Raw genomic sequence first — 17,157 nt, 5'->3', positions numbered from 1 at the left:
CCGCTCCGAACGAAGACCTTGCTACTACAGTTGCTCATTTAAGACAAGAAAAGGCTAATCTTGAAAAGCGCCTACAAGAGGTTGAGGCAGAAAAAGCAGTATTAGTGGCTAATGCTAAAGAGCGAGATAGTATGCTTGAGTATTTTTCCCGCAAGCGGAAGATTGAAGACTTTATCTCACCTGAGCAAATACAATCATGGGAGCGAGAGATTGATAGACTTGTTCAAGAAAAGAATGAGATGGCCAAAGCCCATAAAGAAGAAATCAGAGGATTGAAGAGGAAACGCCGACTTGAAGAATGATTACTTTCATTGTATTTTATTTATAATTTCTCTAAGTATCTCCTTGATGTAACTTAAAAAAAAAAAGGAACAAAAAAACATATAACACATTGGTTTCTATTTAAATTAATTAATTTGTTTTGTTTCTATTTTCTTTTTTTTTAAATGTGTTAAAAAGCCTTTAACTCCCTGAGATCATTGCATATGCATAAACATCGCATTACAGGTTTCATAAAAACAAATACCTCATCTTACCGCTGTTTATTTCAGTGAGAAAAATGGATCTCGAACAATCTGTCAAGAATCTCCAAACTCAGAATGCTGAATTCCAAGCTTTGATTCTTAACTTGGCCAAGGGGCGAGAAGAATTGAAGGAACTTCTCCTTATTAATATATCTTGCTTACATAAAAAAATATATCTCCTTATAAAATACATATTAATTATCTCTATTTTACTTACTTTAATATTTAATTAGATTTGAAAAATAAAAAATGAAATTGAGGTACATGAACCAAATTGCTATAAGTTGGCAGACATATTTAGTGATTATGTTTCAATCAAATATATTTTGTAAGTTACAATTAATCATGAAAAAGTTACTATTTAAAAAAAAAATTCCTATTTAGATAAAGATTTTTAAATAATGTATAACAGATGAGGCGCACACTAATTGGATTTTTTCAACTTGGTGAAATATTATTTTATAAATAGTGACTAGGTTTGAATCAAAACATATGAAATATGCTACATCAATTTCTCAAACTGTTTCAAACCGAAAACATTGAAAACAGGGATGGTGTTAAAAAAAATTAAGTAATAGGGACAATATTATATATAAATTTATGATATTTTTTAATTTTTAATTTTCAAATTAAGAAAAATACATGTATGGTTTAAAAGTACAAATTCTTTGCAAAATTAAAATACTACTTAATATATAAAAGTACATTTTTTAATTAAAAATACATGTATAAAAATACAAATTCTTTGCAAAATTTAGGTGAAAAAACTATACATGTATGGTTTAAAAAATAAAGTAGGAAAAAAAATTAAGTAAAAAACTATAGTTACATTTAATAGTTACATATACATTATGGTTTTGAATTATTACACTCCTCCATTTGAAACACATAGTAGTACTACAGCCAAATGAAAATTAAGTGGGTGACACATGTGAAACTATTTTAAACACCTCGCCTTCTCTACTATATAAATAGATCTCCTCTCTTATACTTCCTTCTCTATTATATAAATAAATAGATCTCCTCTCTTATACTTCCATCATTCTAAACTATTATGCTTCAATCTAACTCTCCTCTTCTCTACCACTTTCATCTCATAATACATTCTATTCTGTTTTAAATATGACACTTTCTAGTCGATTTTTATTCATTTTTATCTTTTGTTATATTTCTTTCTTCTATTATGGAAGTGACAAAATTACAAGGTTGTCTACTTAGCCAAGAGTAGAATTTGATGTAAACCACGATAAAAAATTCTTCTATTACTTTGTGGAAGCGGAAATTCATTCTACCTCAAAATCAGTAGTACTCTAGTTACATGGGATAAGGAATTAATATATTACATTACAAAATTAATTTAAAGTTATATTTCTAATTTAATATATTAATTATTTACCCCATATAATCCGAGTACTACCGGTTTTAGGCAAGATGAGTTTTCTGCCTCCACAAAGTAATAGAAGAGTTATCTACTGTAGTTTACATCAATGGTAACATAACATGTATGCTATTTGAATTCTACTATTGGCTAAGTAGACAACCTCATTATTTTATAACTTTCATAAGTAGAAGAAAGAAATTTATAAAAGATAAAAATGAATAAAAACCGGTTAGAAAGTGTCATATTATGTATTATGAGATGGTAGTGGAGAGGTGTTTATATAGTAGAGAAACAAGATGTTATTAGTACTTTCAAACTCATCTCCTGCATTTGCATTAAATCTCTGACCAAGTACTTTTTGACCTGACTTTTAATTGTTGAAAGACTCATGTTGACCATATGCTGCAATAGTAGATCACTCAGGCCCTGCAAAATTAAATAACAGTGATAAAATTAAAAAAAGAAAAAACATAAATTACTTAATAGAGTTATAAGAAAGGGTTGGTTTGGTTTAGTTGAGCCAACCGGTTAGTGTGGGTCGATTTGGGTCACTCGATTTCATTTATATCACAAATATTTATAGAATACAAATTAAATAAATAGAAAGAAAGAACAAGTTGTTTTATGTTCTGAACAACATAAACCAAGCCAGCGGCTAAAATAAATTTTATTGAAAATTATTTACAATAATACTTACTTAAATAAATGAATAAACATCTAAGTATACACAAAAAACAATATGGGCTTTAAGGTTAAAAACCTATCTGCCAAATCATTTTAAAAATGACTATCCTACTTACTACCATCATACTTTGAATGAAAACCAACCTAATAATACAAGTCACATAATAATACAAAATTGGACCAAATAGTTTTAAAATTGTAAACCAAAAAAAAGAAAGACAAGGGCTCTGTTTGATTAGCTTCTGAAAAATTGTTTTTAGTTTTTAAAATTTTTTAAATTATAAAACTTGTTTGAATATCTTCTTAATAAAATTTATTTTTCAAAACTGTTTTGTTTTTCTTGTTTTTAAAATTGAAAAACTAAAACAGCCAAAGGGTGTTTTGAATTTCTATTCTCTCTTTACCAAACTGATATAAACATGAAAATGGGTCAAATTTTTTTAATAGCAATAGTATAATTATGTAAAAATATTGTATTTCATGTTTAATTAAAATATTGAAGTTATGGCTTGATTATTGAACTTCTCTGCACAACATTACTCTCATAAAACTTTGAATAAGCCATATACATTGAAATCTCAGCTTGTGTTCAACACACTACATGTATATTTATATAGTAATAATAATAAAGTTACTGACAATAATGCTATCATATAAATTTTGTTTAATTTTTTCAACTGCTTTTTAATTATTAAACCCTTATAATATTATATTTTATTTTAATAATTACTACTTATATTTAATTATAACTGCAGTTTAAAAGAACAAAATTTCTCTCTAAACATTAAGGTACTCTTTTAAGTTATAAAACATATCTATTAATATTTAAATTATGTTATTTTTTTATTTTTTTATTTTTTTATTTTTTTTGTGTAAGCAAGAATTTCATATATGGGAGAACTAAGGATTCTCCAAACCTTGATACACAAGAGCGGAAAAAGTCCGACAAAAAGACAAAATTACAAACCAATTCCAACTACGACATAAAATACAAAGGATCTTTGCAAAAGTCGTAAAAATTGCAATTGGAATAAGCAATGTCGCCAATGGAAGCCCACCTCCACACCAAAAACTTTATATTCCAAACTATATTGTTTATATTCCACTTATCATTCCTAAAACAAAAACCGTTTCTTGTTAACCAAATACTCCAACAAACGGCAAGCCAAAACACCCCCAATTTACCGTCTTTAATTCCCTTTCTCCGACCGAAGAGAAACCATTCCATAAAAGAAGACATTCCCTCCTCCTCTCTCCAATCCGGAAAATCCAACCAAACACCAATTTCCCTCCAAACAACTTTGATCACAACACATTTAAAGAAAATATGATCTTTTTCTTCCAAGTGTGTGTTACAAAAAATGCAATTTAAACTAGAATTAGAAGAAGCAAAAGAAATACCTCTATACACTAAAAGATCTTTAGTGGGTAGCCTATTCACAAAAAGCCTCCAAGCAAAAGCTTTAATCTTAAAAGGGACCTCCAATTTCCAAACAATTTCCAAAGCCTCCTCAAACCTTTTGGATGGGCCAAACGGAGTACGAAAAGAAACATACCGGTGGTAACACGAAGCTACCGAAAACATTTTTTCCGACTCAAGACTCCAACTCACGGAATCTCTACCACCTTTCAACCCCCCAAAAACCTCAAGGAGGGACCGGAGCACTCCCAACTCCGACTCTAAACCCGCTTGCACCACTTCCTCCTCCGAAATTCCTAGATCACCCCAAAACCATTCCTCCTCTCTCCAACCTCCCATAGCCGCAACGGACACTCTTTTAAGAGACGAAAGCTCAAAAAGATCCGGAAAGTTATCCTTCAAAGAAATATTATTTAACCAAACTACTTCCCAAAAAGGTGTAGTAAAACCATTTCCCACGACAAAACTACAATTGGAAGAGAAAGGGTCCTTTTGGAACGGAGTAGAAATACCAACCTTTAATAAGTCGCACCACCAAAAAGAAGAAGAAATAGGCTTGAAAACATCTCCACCGGTAAAAGCATGCATACACACATCTCCATAACGGGCTTTTAACACATCATGCCACAAGGATCCACCTTCTTGCGCTATCCTCCATTTCCATTTATTCAAAAGTGCCGAATTGAAATCTTTTATATCCTTAATAGCCAAACCTCCCTTAGAGTAAGGTAAAGTCACCTCATTCCAACTAACCCAATGAATGCTTCTTTTTTCAACCGCCCCTCCCCATAAAAAATTGGCTTGAATCTTGGTGACTTCTTTAACCACTTTAGACGGCATCTTGTAAAAAGACATTATGAAAATAGATAAAGAACTCAATATAGATTTCAAAAGAGTAATCCTACCTCCAAGATTAAGAAAACGATGACTCCACCCCTTTAAACGATTCCTCATCTTCTCCATAAGAGGTAGCCAAGTAGCCTCCTTCCTAGGATTACAACCAATAGGAACACCAAGAAAAATAAAGTTGCTATCTTCGATTTTGCAAGAGAGGTACAAAGAAGCAGCCTCCAAAAATTGAGTCGGAATATTAATCCCTATCAATTTGCTTTTGTGAAAATTTATGCCTAAGCCCGAAACAAGCTCAAAAGCCCTCAATACAATTTTTAAAGCCTTTATGTGTTTCCAAGAGCCTTTACCAACTAAAAGGGTGTCATCCGCAAATTGAAGAATGTCGACGGCACATCTTCTATTTAGCACTATACCCTCGTATTCACCAACTTCAATAGACTTTCTAACCAATCTAGAAAGGGCCTCCGTCACAAGAACAAAAAGAAACGGAGATAAAGGATCGCCTTGCCTTAAACCTCTCTTAACCTCAAACTCATTGGTAGGACTCCCATTAACCACCACCGACATGTCACTTTTAAAAACCAACAACTCCATCCAATTTCTCCATTTAGCACCGAAGCCCATCTTAACCAACATACCCCGCAAAAACTCCCAAGAGACCTTGTCGTAAGCCTTTTCAAAATCAACTTTGAAAAGGACGCAAGACATACCTTCTTTTCGAGCATAGTCCACCACTTCATTAGCAACCAAAACGCCATCAAGCAAATGCCTACCCGGAACAAAAGCACTTTGACAATGAGAAACTAAAGAATTTAACACCACTTTAAGCCTACCCGCCAAAACTTTAGCCATAATTTTGTACATGCACCCTACCAAGCAAATCGGTCTATAATCATCTAAGCATAAAGGATTAGGGGATTTCGGGACCAAAGCCAAAAAAGAAGAAGTCACCGCTTTTGATAATTCCCCTCCCACAAAAAAATGCTCAAAATACCTCAAAAAATCTTCTTTAAGAAAAGGCCAACATCTCCTAATGAACAAGAAGGAAAAACCATCCGGCCCCGGGCTTTTAGTTCCTCCACAACACTTTAATGCCTCCTTAATTTCTTCCTCATGAAAAGGTCTTTCTAGCCAAAGACTATCCACCCCGCTCAACTTATCAAAACAAATACCGTCTAGCGTTGGAAACTCCCCTTCCTCCTCTTCGAACTTTTTAGAAAAATGAAGCGCTACAAAATCTTTAATGTCTTTAACCGATTCGATCATACCTTCCGGAGAATTAAAAGGCCCTATGTGGTTGAATCTTCTTTTTTCCTTCATAACTTTGTGAAAGAAACCGCTATTGGAATCACCTTCCTTCATCCACTTCAAGTTGGCTTTTTGAACTAACATGTTTTCTTTAATCCTCAATTTCGTCCAAAAACGACTCGTGGCTTCCTTCCTATTCAATAAAATATCCGAGTTTATAAGCTCATCTCCCGCTTCCAACAACACATCACCATTATTAATAGCACTAACTTCGTCTTGAATTTCCAAATCCATCCTCCCAAAAACCTCTTTATTCCACTTTTTAAGGCTATTTTTAAGGAGAAAAAGCTTTTGTTTTAGCACATAATCCCCTCTCCCAACCACTCTAAAACTCTTCCACTCGTTTTCCACGAAAGCATAAAAGGAAGCACAAGAAAACCATTCATTGTTGAACTTAAACGGTTTAGGACCCCAATTGCTTTTGTCTACTTCCAACCAAACCGGACAATGATCCGACACATCCCTCTCCCCCACCAATTGACCAACCACGCCCCAATCATTCACCACTTTATCCGAGACAAGAAATCTATCGATTCTACTCATCGATCTACCATCTCCGCTATACCAAGTGAACTTTTTTCCTTTACAAGGAACATCTACTAATCTTGACTCTACTATGAAATCCGCGAAACCACTTACTTCTTGATTATTAGAAACCGCCCCTCTTCCCTTCCGCTCACTCCTTTCCTTGACCGCATTAAAATCACCACCTATGATCCACTCTCCGTCTTTCCAAGTATCTTTCAAGTCTAAAATCTTCCGCCATAAAATTCTCTTCTTAGAAGCTTCACAAGACGAGTACACATTCAATAAGTAAAAAAAATTATTGTCTTTGTAAAACTTAATACCAAGATACCCCTCCCCTTTAAAACTAAAGATAACCTCAAGAGCTTTCTCCTTCCATAACGTCAAAATACCTCCCGACCTCCCCGACGAGTTAGAAAAAGAGAAGCCAATATCGGCGTCACACCAAAAACTTTTCGCCACAAAATCTTGTAATTCTCTAATCTTTGTCTCTTGAATCAAGAAAACATCCGCCTTGCTTTTAGAAATCAAAGAATTAATTCTCCTCCTTTTCAAAGCATTGCCACCCCCTCTAATATTTAATGTTCCGATAATCATGGAACACTAAACTTAGACCCCGACAAACCACCTTTTTTCAAAACCGCTTGTTTATTCAACAAATCAATTCTTTTAACAACTTCGGAACTCTCCCCTTTGTGAGTGACCCCCAAAGACTCCATCGCCTTCCACACCTTAGAACTTTCTTCGCCCAACAATTCATTCCATTGCCTACGATTGTTCCTCTCGATGTCGCTACTACCGCTAAAATTACCATAAAAACAGCCCCTGCCCATACTGCAGTCACTCGGTTCAGCATGCAAAGGGAGGCTAACAGCTCCGCTTTTGCTATCGATACCATTACTTCCAGCTTGTAAGGCATTTCCAGTAGCTGAGGACGCACGTCTGTGCACTACCGGTTTCTTGTCGCCTGCCAACAAAACTTTCCGTCTGTGTCTGTTAACCTTCCTTAAAGCTCTGTGATGAAGCGAGCCTGTTATCTCCGACATATTCTTGAAAGCCATCTTTTTTAATCTACGTTTCTTCCTCTCTTTAATAGCGGTGATGGCCTTATCAAAAGATCCAAACGTGTTTGGTGCCAAAGGAATATCATCATTAATACCACTCGTTCCCTTCAGTAAATTTACTCCATCTCCTTGAATACTGCCAGACTCCTTCCGAGAAACACCAGCTGTGCTGGTCAAAACCCGAGTGATGGGAACTACAGTCCCAGAACTGCCGCTGTCTTCGAAAGCCCCCTCAACCGAACCATGAGATTCCGCCGGTAAAAAAGAATTAGCCTGCCCCTCCACACCTACAGAAAACCCCTCATCAACAGGGACCAGAACTGTAGCCTCCTCTGCTGGCCTCGCTAAACCAACAACAATCGAGTCGGTGTCTCTCTCCGCTACCACCTTCCGAGCCTCTGAAAATTCCGCATTTCTGCTACAAGAAAATTCTTGAATCTCATCCTCCTCCTCTTCTATATCAAAAGCCACAGCAGCCTCCAATGAGGATGAAATCGAGTCAGAATCTGATATATAATCACTTCCCGAACCATAGCTAGAGGAAAAGCTGCCCGTGTCTTCCCTAAGCACCAAAGAATAATCCCTGTTGTCCACCTGAAGCGATAACCTCTCTTGCAATGAATAATCCAACGGCACTGATAAACGGATCCTTGCTACATCACGAGTGTCACCAGATATTGAATTAACGTCCACAGCCAAGAAAGAACCTAAAAAATTTGCAAGGTCTACAAAAAACTCTTCCCTCCAAACATGTAAAGAAACCCCATAAATCCTAATCCACATTGGCCTTACAACATCCACCGAATCCTCCGTCCACGCGGTAACGTTTTCGAAGCAATTCCTCCACCAAGACTCCCCCTCCTTTATGAAGTTCTCTATGGTCCCCTCTACTGTTTCTTCCAATAAGCATAGAGAATCACCCAGAGGGGTGGATTTAACATTATAGTAACCCTCCATCTCTATCTTGGTTTGCATACCGTAAGATGACCCTAAAGTCTTCACTTTCCCCACAAACGCTTTGCGGAGCCTTTTCTTTTCTTCCTCCGAAGAGTTATAAGAAAACGGAGGCTTCTCAACTAACAGCGACGCTCCATTCACCACATTGTTAAGCACCGCATCCACAAACGTCTTCTTCCCGTCCCTGGTCTGGTTCCTGATACCTCCACCTGTATTTAAAACCGGATGACGAGAACCACTGCTAAAAACAGAATCCTTAAAAGCACCACTTGAAAAACCCCTTCTAACACCGAACCTACCACCAGCCACCGGAGCTCTACGATCAAACCTAGGTTCATTTGCATGAATTTTCCTCCCACCTATTTGCACATTGTCTAATCTAACAGCTAACAGGCGCGGCCCCTGCACCTCCACAAACCTCGCGAAACCAAACCGTTTCCCCACCTTATTTCTTCTAGGAGCAATCGAAACTTCAACGACTTTGCCAATGCAACCAAACAGACCAAATAGGTCTTCCGCCCTCGTAGAGTCTGGAAACTCAGAAATATAGAACGAAAAAATCTCCCCCAAACCGATTCTGTCCAAAGCTTTATGAGGGAAAGAATCCCAGACAGGGGACCATTTCCTAAAAATCTTCTTCTTAACTTCAGACCATAAACCCTTGCACATCTTAACTGGGAAAAAACACCTTCACCCAAAAAGCACCAGCCCAGAAGACAAAGATAAAACAAAAGATCCAGAAACCACTAAGAAACCTAACCTGAAGAACGTAGATCAGACAGTAAAATCGCAGAAGATAAACAAAACCGAAAACGCCCAGCAAAAGGAAAAGAAGCTCAGATATCAAAAGCCCCAAATCGACTACTCTACCAAGGTCCCTGATCCTAAGATCAGGAATTTAAACCGAAGATAGAGAAGAAGAGATGGAGAAACCCTTAATATCTAGAGCTTAACGCCGACGAAGAAGCCCTAAAACGGGGCTACCACCGGGGAGCGCATCGGTAACTGTTATTACTAATTTTTATCTATACTGACACATAATTTTCTATAGTTCTAAAAATATACCATGATTTCTTTTATTTTTAATTATTTAATATAATATAATAAATTTAAAAATCGAATATTAAAAAGTTTTATTTTTAATTTTCTCATCCCAAAGACAGTTTTATTGCCAAATAGATTCTCATTTTTTTCAATAAAACTGTTTTAAAAACTTAGATTGCCATACATAATTTTTTTAATTCTTTTTTCAAAAAGAGTTTTGAATACAAATTTACTAAACATTTTTTAGAAACTCAAAATCAAAATTGATTCAAACAAGCCTAAGAATTCTCTTATTCTCACACGGAATATGCACAAATATATCAAGAATTTCATGCATCTTTTCATCAATAAGATGAACCAAAATGTTCTCACTTCAAGAACACTCTTAAGAAAAAGAGTAGAACACAAAGCAACCCAAGCAAAATGAAGATGGTTGAAAGAAAAAACAAACTACCGGTACCTCCGAAGGCGACGACGGATCGAGATCATGACTTGGTAGTACGTAGTGGGGCTTTCACAGTTGCAGAGAAGGTTTGTGCGCCTCGGTCAGACTCATAGGTGTATAAATGAGAGAGCAAGAATATTGTTGTTGGATGGGAATCAATGGTGGCTACACATTTGATTTATGCTGTTCAATGGTGTTGAAGAATGTTGGTTTCGTGGGAGGTGATATGAAGCATTGAAAGGAGAAATAGATCCGGTGGAAGAATGAAAGAGAAATGTAGCCTTGGTTTTATCTTTTTATGATGAGGTGAGAAATCTCAGATTTTATAGGATGAAAGTAAGAGCATGTTGTGTGAGGGATGGCCGCCTTGGTTTTTGTAAAACAATTATAGTAAGAATACAACATTTTATTTAAAAGGTTATGAGAAATATTTTTATCAAAATCAATGAAATTTAAAAAATAACTAAGTAATATAACTTTCTATTAGAATATTTAAATTTAAATATCTTTAATATCTATACATTATTACAAACTATTATGAAGAATTACTTTATCGTAAAAATTGTTATAATTATTATAGGAGTTATAACTTATAAGACATCGGAAGGATTACTTTTACGATTGGTACAAGGTACCTCTGGATTATTAGGGTTGCACCCTTAGTGCGATTTATTAATACAATTACTTATTAAAAAAATTAACTTTTTTTAACAAGTTTCTATTACCATGATACTTATAATCAATAATAATTCTCTTAACAAGTTTCTTTGATACTTACTAATAATTCTCTTACAATCAATAATAATGATTTTTAATAATTGTTTTTATAATAACATTTGAAATTTACTTAATTTTTCATATCTTCAAGGTAATCGTCTATTGGTATAACGCAATTAAAATAATTGTTTTAATTGTAATTGTTTGGTGCTTGACTAAAATATATTATTCATTACAAAATATAATTTTATTAAGAATTAATAGAAAATCCGTGCACGAGAAATTTTATTATTGTATAATAGAAGAATCTATACATTTCATCTAAAAATATCATTGAAAAAAATACAATTAGAGTTTTGAGATGCATTTTTTTTTATAATCAATGAGATTTGTATATAAATAGATGCAACCTGTGTAGAGAATCAAAAATTCTCAAACAGTTACAGACTATACAGACAGATCCAACTAGCTTCCATGTAAACTCCTAAAACCTACAAATAATCTAGAGGACAATGGCTCCATTCATAAAAATTACAATAAATATTTTGTTTGTTACCAATTGCTAACCACCACCATGTAAACATTTTCACTTTGTGGACAATTACCTCTAAGTCTACTAATCCATTGTTAAAGATTAAGTCGTTACGTTGTTTCCAGATACACCAACAAACTGTCACCCATATCACTCCCACCCTACTCTTCACGCAACTCCTTTTCAACAACCCTACCATATGCAAAAATTCTTCACAACATATTGTGTGAACTTGCTGAGCAATCCCAAGCCACTGATAAACTTTCCCCCACACCCCGACTACTATACCACAAGAAAGGAACAAATGGTGAATATTTTTCTGACATTGGCAGCCAAATACACAAAATGATGCATTGTTGTTTTCTATAATGCCTCTCTTTACCAGCTCTACCCTTGTTGCCAATCTATCTTTGAACAATCTCCAAGCAAAAATTTTGACCTTCGAAGGCATCCATGACTTCCACACTATTGACCAAGCTTTTTTGGTCGCAGGATCCTCTTCCATATCAGTCTGTTCCAAAACCATGCTCCCATAATAGTCTTTTACATTGAACACCCCCGATCCATTTAATGGCCAAACAAAGAAATCCTTCTCCCTCCACTTAGGTGCTACATCTAATAGAAGTTGTCTCAACTCCCCCCATTCTTCTAACTCTACCTGGGTCAGATTTGATTCACACTCCACAATCCGCCACCTCCAGTGATTGTTCACCCACTCACCCAATTCCTTCACATTCCAGAACCTGAAACAGATTAGGAAACTCACAGCGCAATGCATTTCTACCCAACCATCTGCTGCTCCAGCAAAACGGCCCCTTGCTTCCATCGCCAATACGAATTAAAATATTTTGAGTGAATCCTACAGCGCTACTGCTATCACCAATATTCATCAAGTCTCTCCACCATATTGATTCTAAGGAGTGCTTACCACTTAGTTTCTTAAATAATAATCTTTTATATTAAAGACCATACCTTTCCTCTAGAATCCCTTGCCATATTGCTCCCTCTTCCTTCAAGAACCTTCATAGCCACTTAGTTAACAAAGCCTTGTTGAATTTTTCCATGTCTTTAACACCTAACCCTCCATCTTCTTTCCTCATACAAACTGTGCTCCAACTTATCCAATCAACACCTTTTTTCCCCTGCATTATGCCATAGAAAATTGTGCTGCCGCTTTACAATTGTATCTACCACCTTTGTTGGCATTTTGAAGAAGGACATATGGTAAACAGGAATATTTGTTATCACATAGTTGATGAGTGTCACTCTTCCACCTATTGAAAGCAACCTTCCAATCCAAGGAGATAACTTAGCCCTCATATTATCAATAATCGGATTCCAGAAACTTAATCTTCTTGGATTACCACCAACCATTATCCTTATGAACTTAAACGATATGCTATCAATTTTACAGCACATAAATTGACTTGCTGCCTGTAGAAAGGATTGATCAATCTCTACACCATAAAGCTTACTTTTCCACATGTTTACTCTCAGCCCGATACCATCTCAAGTGCTCTCAACATGATCTTGATTGCCCACACATTTCTCCATGAACCATCCCCCACCAATACTGTATTGTGTGTGAATTGTAATAAGTCATACGACACATCTTCACTTATCTTGAAGCCACTATACACTCCTCCTCTAATATCCTACCTCACCAATCCTGCAAGTCATTCAGCCACAATAGTGAAAAGAAATGGTGACAACGGGTCACCTTGCCGTAGTCCCCTTTGAGCTTGAAATTCTCTTGACGGACTCCCATTCACCAAGATTGACATATTACTATTAAACACTCCCGCATCCATCCATTTAATTCATCGGTGTCCGAACCCCATCTTTAATAGCATCTCCTTTAAAAACATCCAATCGACACAATCATAGGCTTGGGCAAAATCTACTTTAAACAACAGACAACTCTTCTTTCATCTCTTTGCCAAATCTACAATCTCATTGGTAACTAACACACCATCTAAGATCTGACGACCTGGTACAAAAGTTGTTTGAGACTTTGATATCAACTTGCCAATGACTTTCCCTAATCTTGCTGCTAGGAGCTTGGATATTATTTTGTATATGCTACCAATCAAACAGATAGGTCTATATTCCTTTAATCCTTGAGGATGATCAATTTTGGGAATTACGAAGCTGTTAATGCCCTTGGAAGAGAAGCTTTGCTATGGAAGTCTTGAACACACCTCACTATATCATTCCCCACCACGTCCCAGCATTTTTTAATGAAAGAAACATTAAAACCGTCTGGCCCTGGGCTTCTGTCCCCTTTGAAATTGAACAAAGTCTCTTTAATTTCCTCCCTTGTAATTCCTCCTCTAACAGTGGTATATATTCCCTTGAGAGCCTATTAAACTCCAGCCCTTACAATTTCGGTCTTGGTCTAACCAGCCTCTTGAATCTCCCTTCATAATGCCTCTTCACCTCACTTTTTATCTCCTCCACTCCTTCCACAACACCCTGTGGTGTTTGGATAGAAACTAACATATTCCTTCTATTTCTTGTCTTCAACATAGAGTGAAAATATTTTGAATTATTATCTCATTCTTTTATCCATCTCACCCTTGCCTTCTGTTTCAGCATAATCTCTTTGTAGTGGAGATTTTTCCATATACTGTGTTGAATTTGTCTCTTTTTCTCGCACATATCTTGGTTCAACTGAGTTGAAATGAACATGTTTTCCTCTTCTATTGCATTTAATTCGTCTACATCATCCTCTATCTTCACATCCAGCCACCCAAATACTCTTTGCTTCCACCATCTCAATCTATCCCTAAGATGTTTCAGCTTTTCTTTTAGAACAATTGCACTGCTCCCTTGAACGTGCTTCGAATTCCATTCCTGCTTCACAAACTCTACAAATTTCGGATGATCATACCAACAGTTAAACACTTTGATTGGTTTTGGTCCCCAGTCCACATTGCTAGCTTTCACCCGCACGGGCCTATGGTCTGAGATGTCTCTGTTCCCCGTAACCAGAGCCACGATCTTCCACAGATTGATAATCCCTTCCGAAAGCAAGATTCTATCAATTCTGCTCTTCGCTTTACCGCTGGAAATTATCCATGTGAATTTGTTCCCTAACACCGGTAGATCCACCACCTCAAGCATTTATATAAATTTTGAAAACTCCTCCTTTTCAACTCAATTGGCTTACACCCTCCCAATTCTCTCATCCCCTACCTTTATTGCATTAAAATCTCCTCCTATTATCCACTCTCCTCTTGACAGTTTATGTTTCCATTCCAACAATTGACTTCACATACTTCTCTTATCAACAATACCACAGGGGGAATATACATTAATAAAATAACAGTTAGTACCTCTCCAAGAAGCTTTAACTCCCAGGAATCCTTTAGCTTTGAAACTAAATTCAGAATTGATGACTCCTTTAATCCAAATCGTAAATACACGCCCCGATTGTCCTTCAGAATCCAGCACCGACCATTCACACTCCTCCATTACCCACAAACTCTTAATAATATTCTTCTCCATCCTTTTTATCTTTGTTTCTTGAATGAAGCATAAGTCAACCTTCGCCTTTGACAAAATTTTACAGACCCTCTTTCTCTTTACAAAATTACCACCCCCTCTTATGTTGAAAGTTACAAAATTCATTGGACACCACTGATCTTCGCCTTCCCCGCTTCAAAACATGCTCGTTCTCTTGCTTCAATCTCACACACGATCCCTTCAAACACTTCATCATCCTCTTCCCCCTCAACCACTAACTCTTTGATAGATTTCCACACATTGCTTGGCACCCCTTGAATAGATTTACAAATACCCTTGTTCCCCTGTTCCACCCCTGAGTCTGTAATGGATTCTCCACAAAGTAGAAAATCTCCTGATCCTACTGAATGTGATCCATGAATCTCATCTCTCGCCGGTGACACATTTAGGGAATGACGGATATGATTTTCTTGTGAATGGAGAAGAGCATAAGAAAATAAGAAGGACTGTTAGGAGTGAATTAGTAGTGTTTTCAGGTGTGAAAATAACTACCTTTTGATCTTAAGTCGAACATATCTCATGATTTTTAAGGATTTTATGGTTAGAATTGAACTTTAGAGGTTCGATGCTAATTGTAGAGAGACTTGCATCACTTTGAGTGTTATTTGTGCAGATTCTAAAGTTGAAAAGTAAAATACGAAGAAACACGAAGGCGGTAGAGGTTCTGGAGAAGAGAAATAAAAAATAAGGAGGATGAAGTAGAGGCCGATCCGCGGTGATTAGGGAAGAGACGTACGAAACCTTCAGACTTTGGCTCGCGCCTCGCCAATCCGTGTCGAGCCGCGGTAGCTTCGTAAAAGAGTAAAAATTTTATAAATAGAAGCCCTAATCCTCATAAGAGCGGTATCTTTGGTGAGCGAAATTCAGAGAGCAATCCTATTCCAGAACAGAAAACAACATCCGACGGAGAATTCAACATCAATTGAAGACATTCCCTTGATGAAGATGAATCCCTCTATGGAGCTTTGTGTGTTCTTCATGTCTATGGAGAGCTAAACCCCATTGTGTTGAGTTTAAGGTAATAGTCAACCTATGAAGATGCAATTACTTTGATTAATTCTTGTGAACAATTGTTTAAGTTTTATTATCAATAAAGAACCTTGCTTTTATTTTATATCATTATTGAACTATCAATCGAGAGATAGGGTTTATACTTTTGCCCTAGACTCTTATATTGACTTGTTGATTAATACTCAGAGATGAGATTTTGAAGAAGTTTTCATAAATCATCGTGGTTAATTCCCTTTATCTTTATAGTTATTATGAGAGATCGAATATCATACCGGTAGAGGTGGTTCTAGATTGATTAGACATAATATCAGTTTTGAGGATGAATGAAGATAATAACTTAGATAATGTTCACTTGTGGATTAATTGATTATTGCATATGAATTGGTTGATGAACCCTAGAACTCAACATATTCATTCACCATTGTTATTCGTCTTTAAGCTTTTATTCATTCAATTATTATTCTATTATTTGCAAGTGGAGATTAAAACAATCAAAATCAATATTTTTCACTACTCATTATAAATTAACTATAGAACGACAGTAATATTAACTCAGTCTCTGTGGATACGATATTAGAAAATATTTACCCAAAACACTTTCAATAAGGAGCAAAGGGGATCTTTAAGTTCTCATAAATCTAGGTCATTTGTTTAATTTTCTTGGGCTTTCTTTGACTCCCAGGCCCAAACGATGAAATTGGATCCGACCCTACCTGATCCTGACCAACATCCAAACCTTCCTTATCCACCAGGCCCAAGACACAATTTCCAGTGGTTATTGATACCAAGTGACGCTGACTTTTGCAAGCCTCCTCTCTCTCTTCTTGATATGACCTATCAAGTTCCTCCACATTTAATGCTCCCTCTCCATCATCATTAACTTTTGTCGCAATAGTTGGCGCATAGAGGGTAGACTTTCTCCTAGAATCCCTATTACTTCTTTGAAAATCTCCAGACTCACCAACTTTTTCCGTCAAAGGTTGAGTGCTTTCCTCCAAAACATATTGAGTTTCTCCTTCCCCTCTAACCCCCGTAGCTACAGTAGCCTTTGGGCTATGAAGTGATATCTCCTTTTCATCTGCCCCGCTTCTGACATAACCAAAATGCTTCTCCCCAACGTCTCTGTCACTTTCCTCCCAGTCTCATACCTCCGAATTCGACGAAC

General features: G+C 36.2%; 1 protein-coding gene and 1 long non-coding RNA gene across 2 annotated transcripts; both read right to left on the bottom strand.

The window, feature by feature from the left end:
* Positions 1–1,331: 1,331 nt before the first annotated feature.
* LOC131594756 (uncharacterized) lies at positions 1,332–10,561 on the bottom strand. Its single transcript, XR_009281496.1, has 2 exons — positions 10,220–10,561; positions 1,332–2,331 (listed from the first exon to the last, which is right to left on the bottom strand). It is a non-coding gene; the product is annotated as an uncharacterized LOC131594756 (long non-coding RNA).
* An 851-nt stretch (positions 10,562–11,412) lies between these two features.
* Positions 11,413–12,279, bottom strand: LOC131597130 (uncharacterized). The gene has a single exon (XM_058869842.1). It carries the CDS (start codon positions 12,277–12,279, stop codon positions 11,413–11,415), a length of 867 nt encoding a protein of 288 aa, XP_058725825.1.
* Positions 12,280–17,157: the final 4,878 nt, after the last annotated feature.

This window comes from Vicia villosa, linkage group LG4 (genome assembly GCF_029867415.1).
Source record: "Vicia villosa cultivar HV-30 ecotype Madison, WI linkage group LG4, Vvil1.0, whole genome shotgun sequence".
Taxonomy (NCBI): Eukaryota; Viridiplantae; Streptophyta; class Magnoliopsida; order Fabales; family Fabaceae; genus Vicia; species Vicia villosa.
Note: the sequence above shows the minus strand (reverse complement) of the source record. Positions and strands in the feature narration are given on the sequence as shown.

Excerpts from the sequence above, each read along its gene's own strand:
- LOC131597130 (XM_058869842.1), bottom strand. The coding sequence starts at position 12,279 with ATGGAAGCAAGGGGCCGTTTTGCTGGAGCAGCAGATGGTTGGGTAGAA.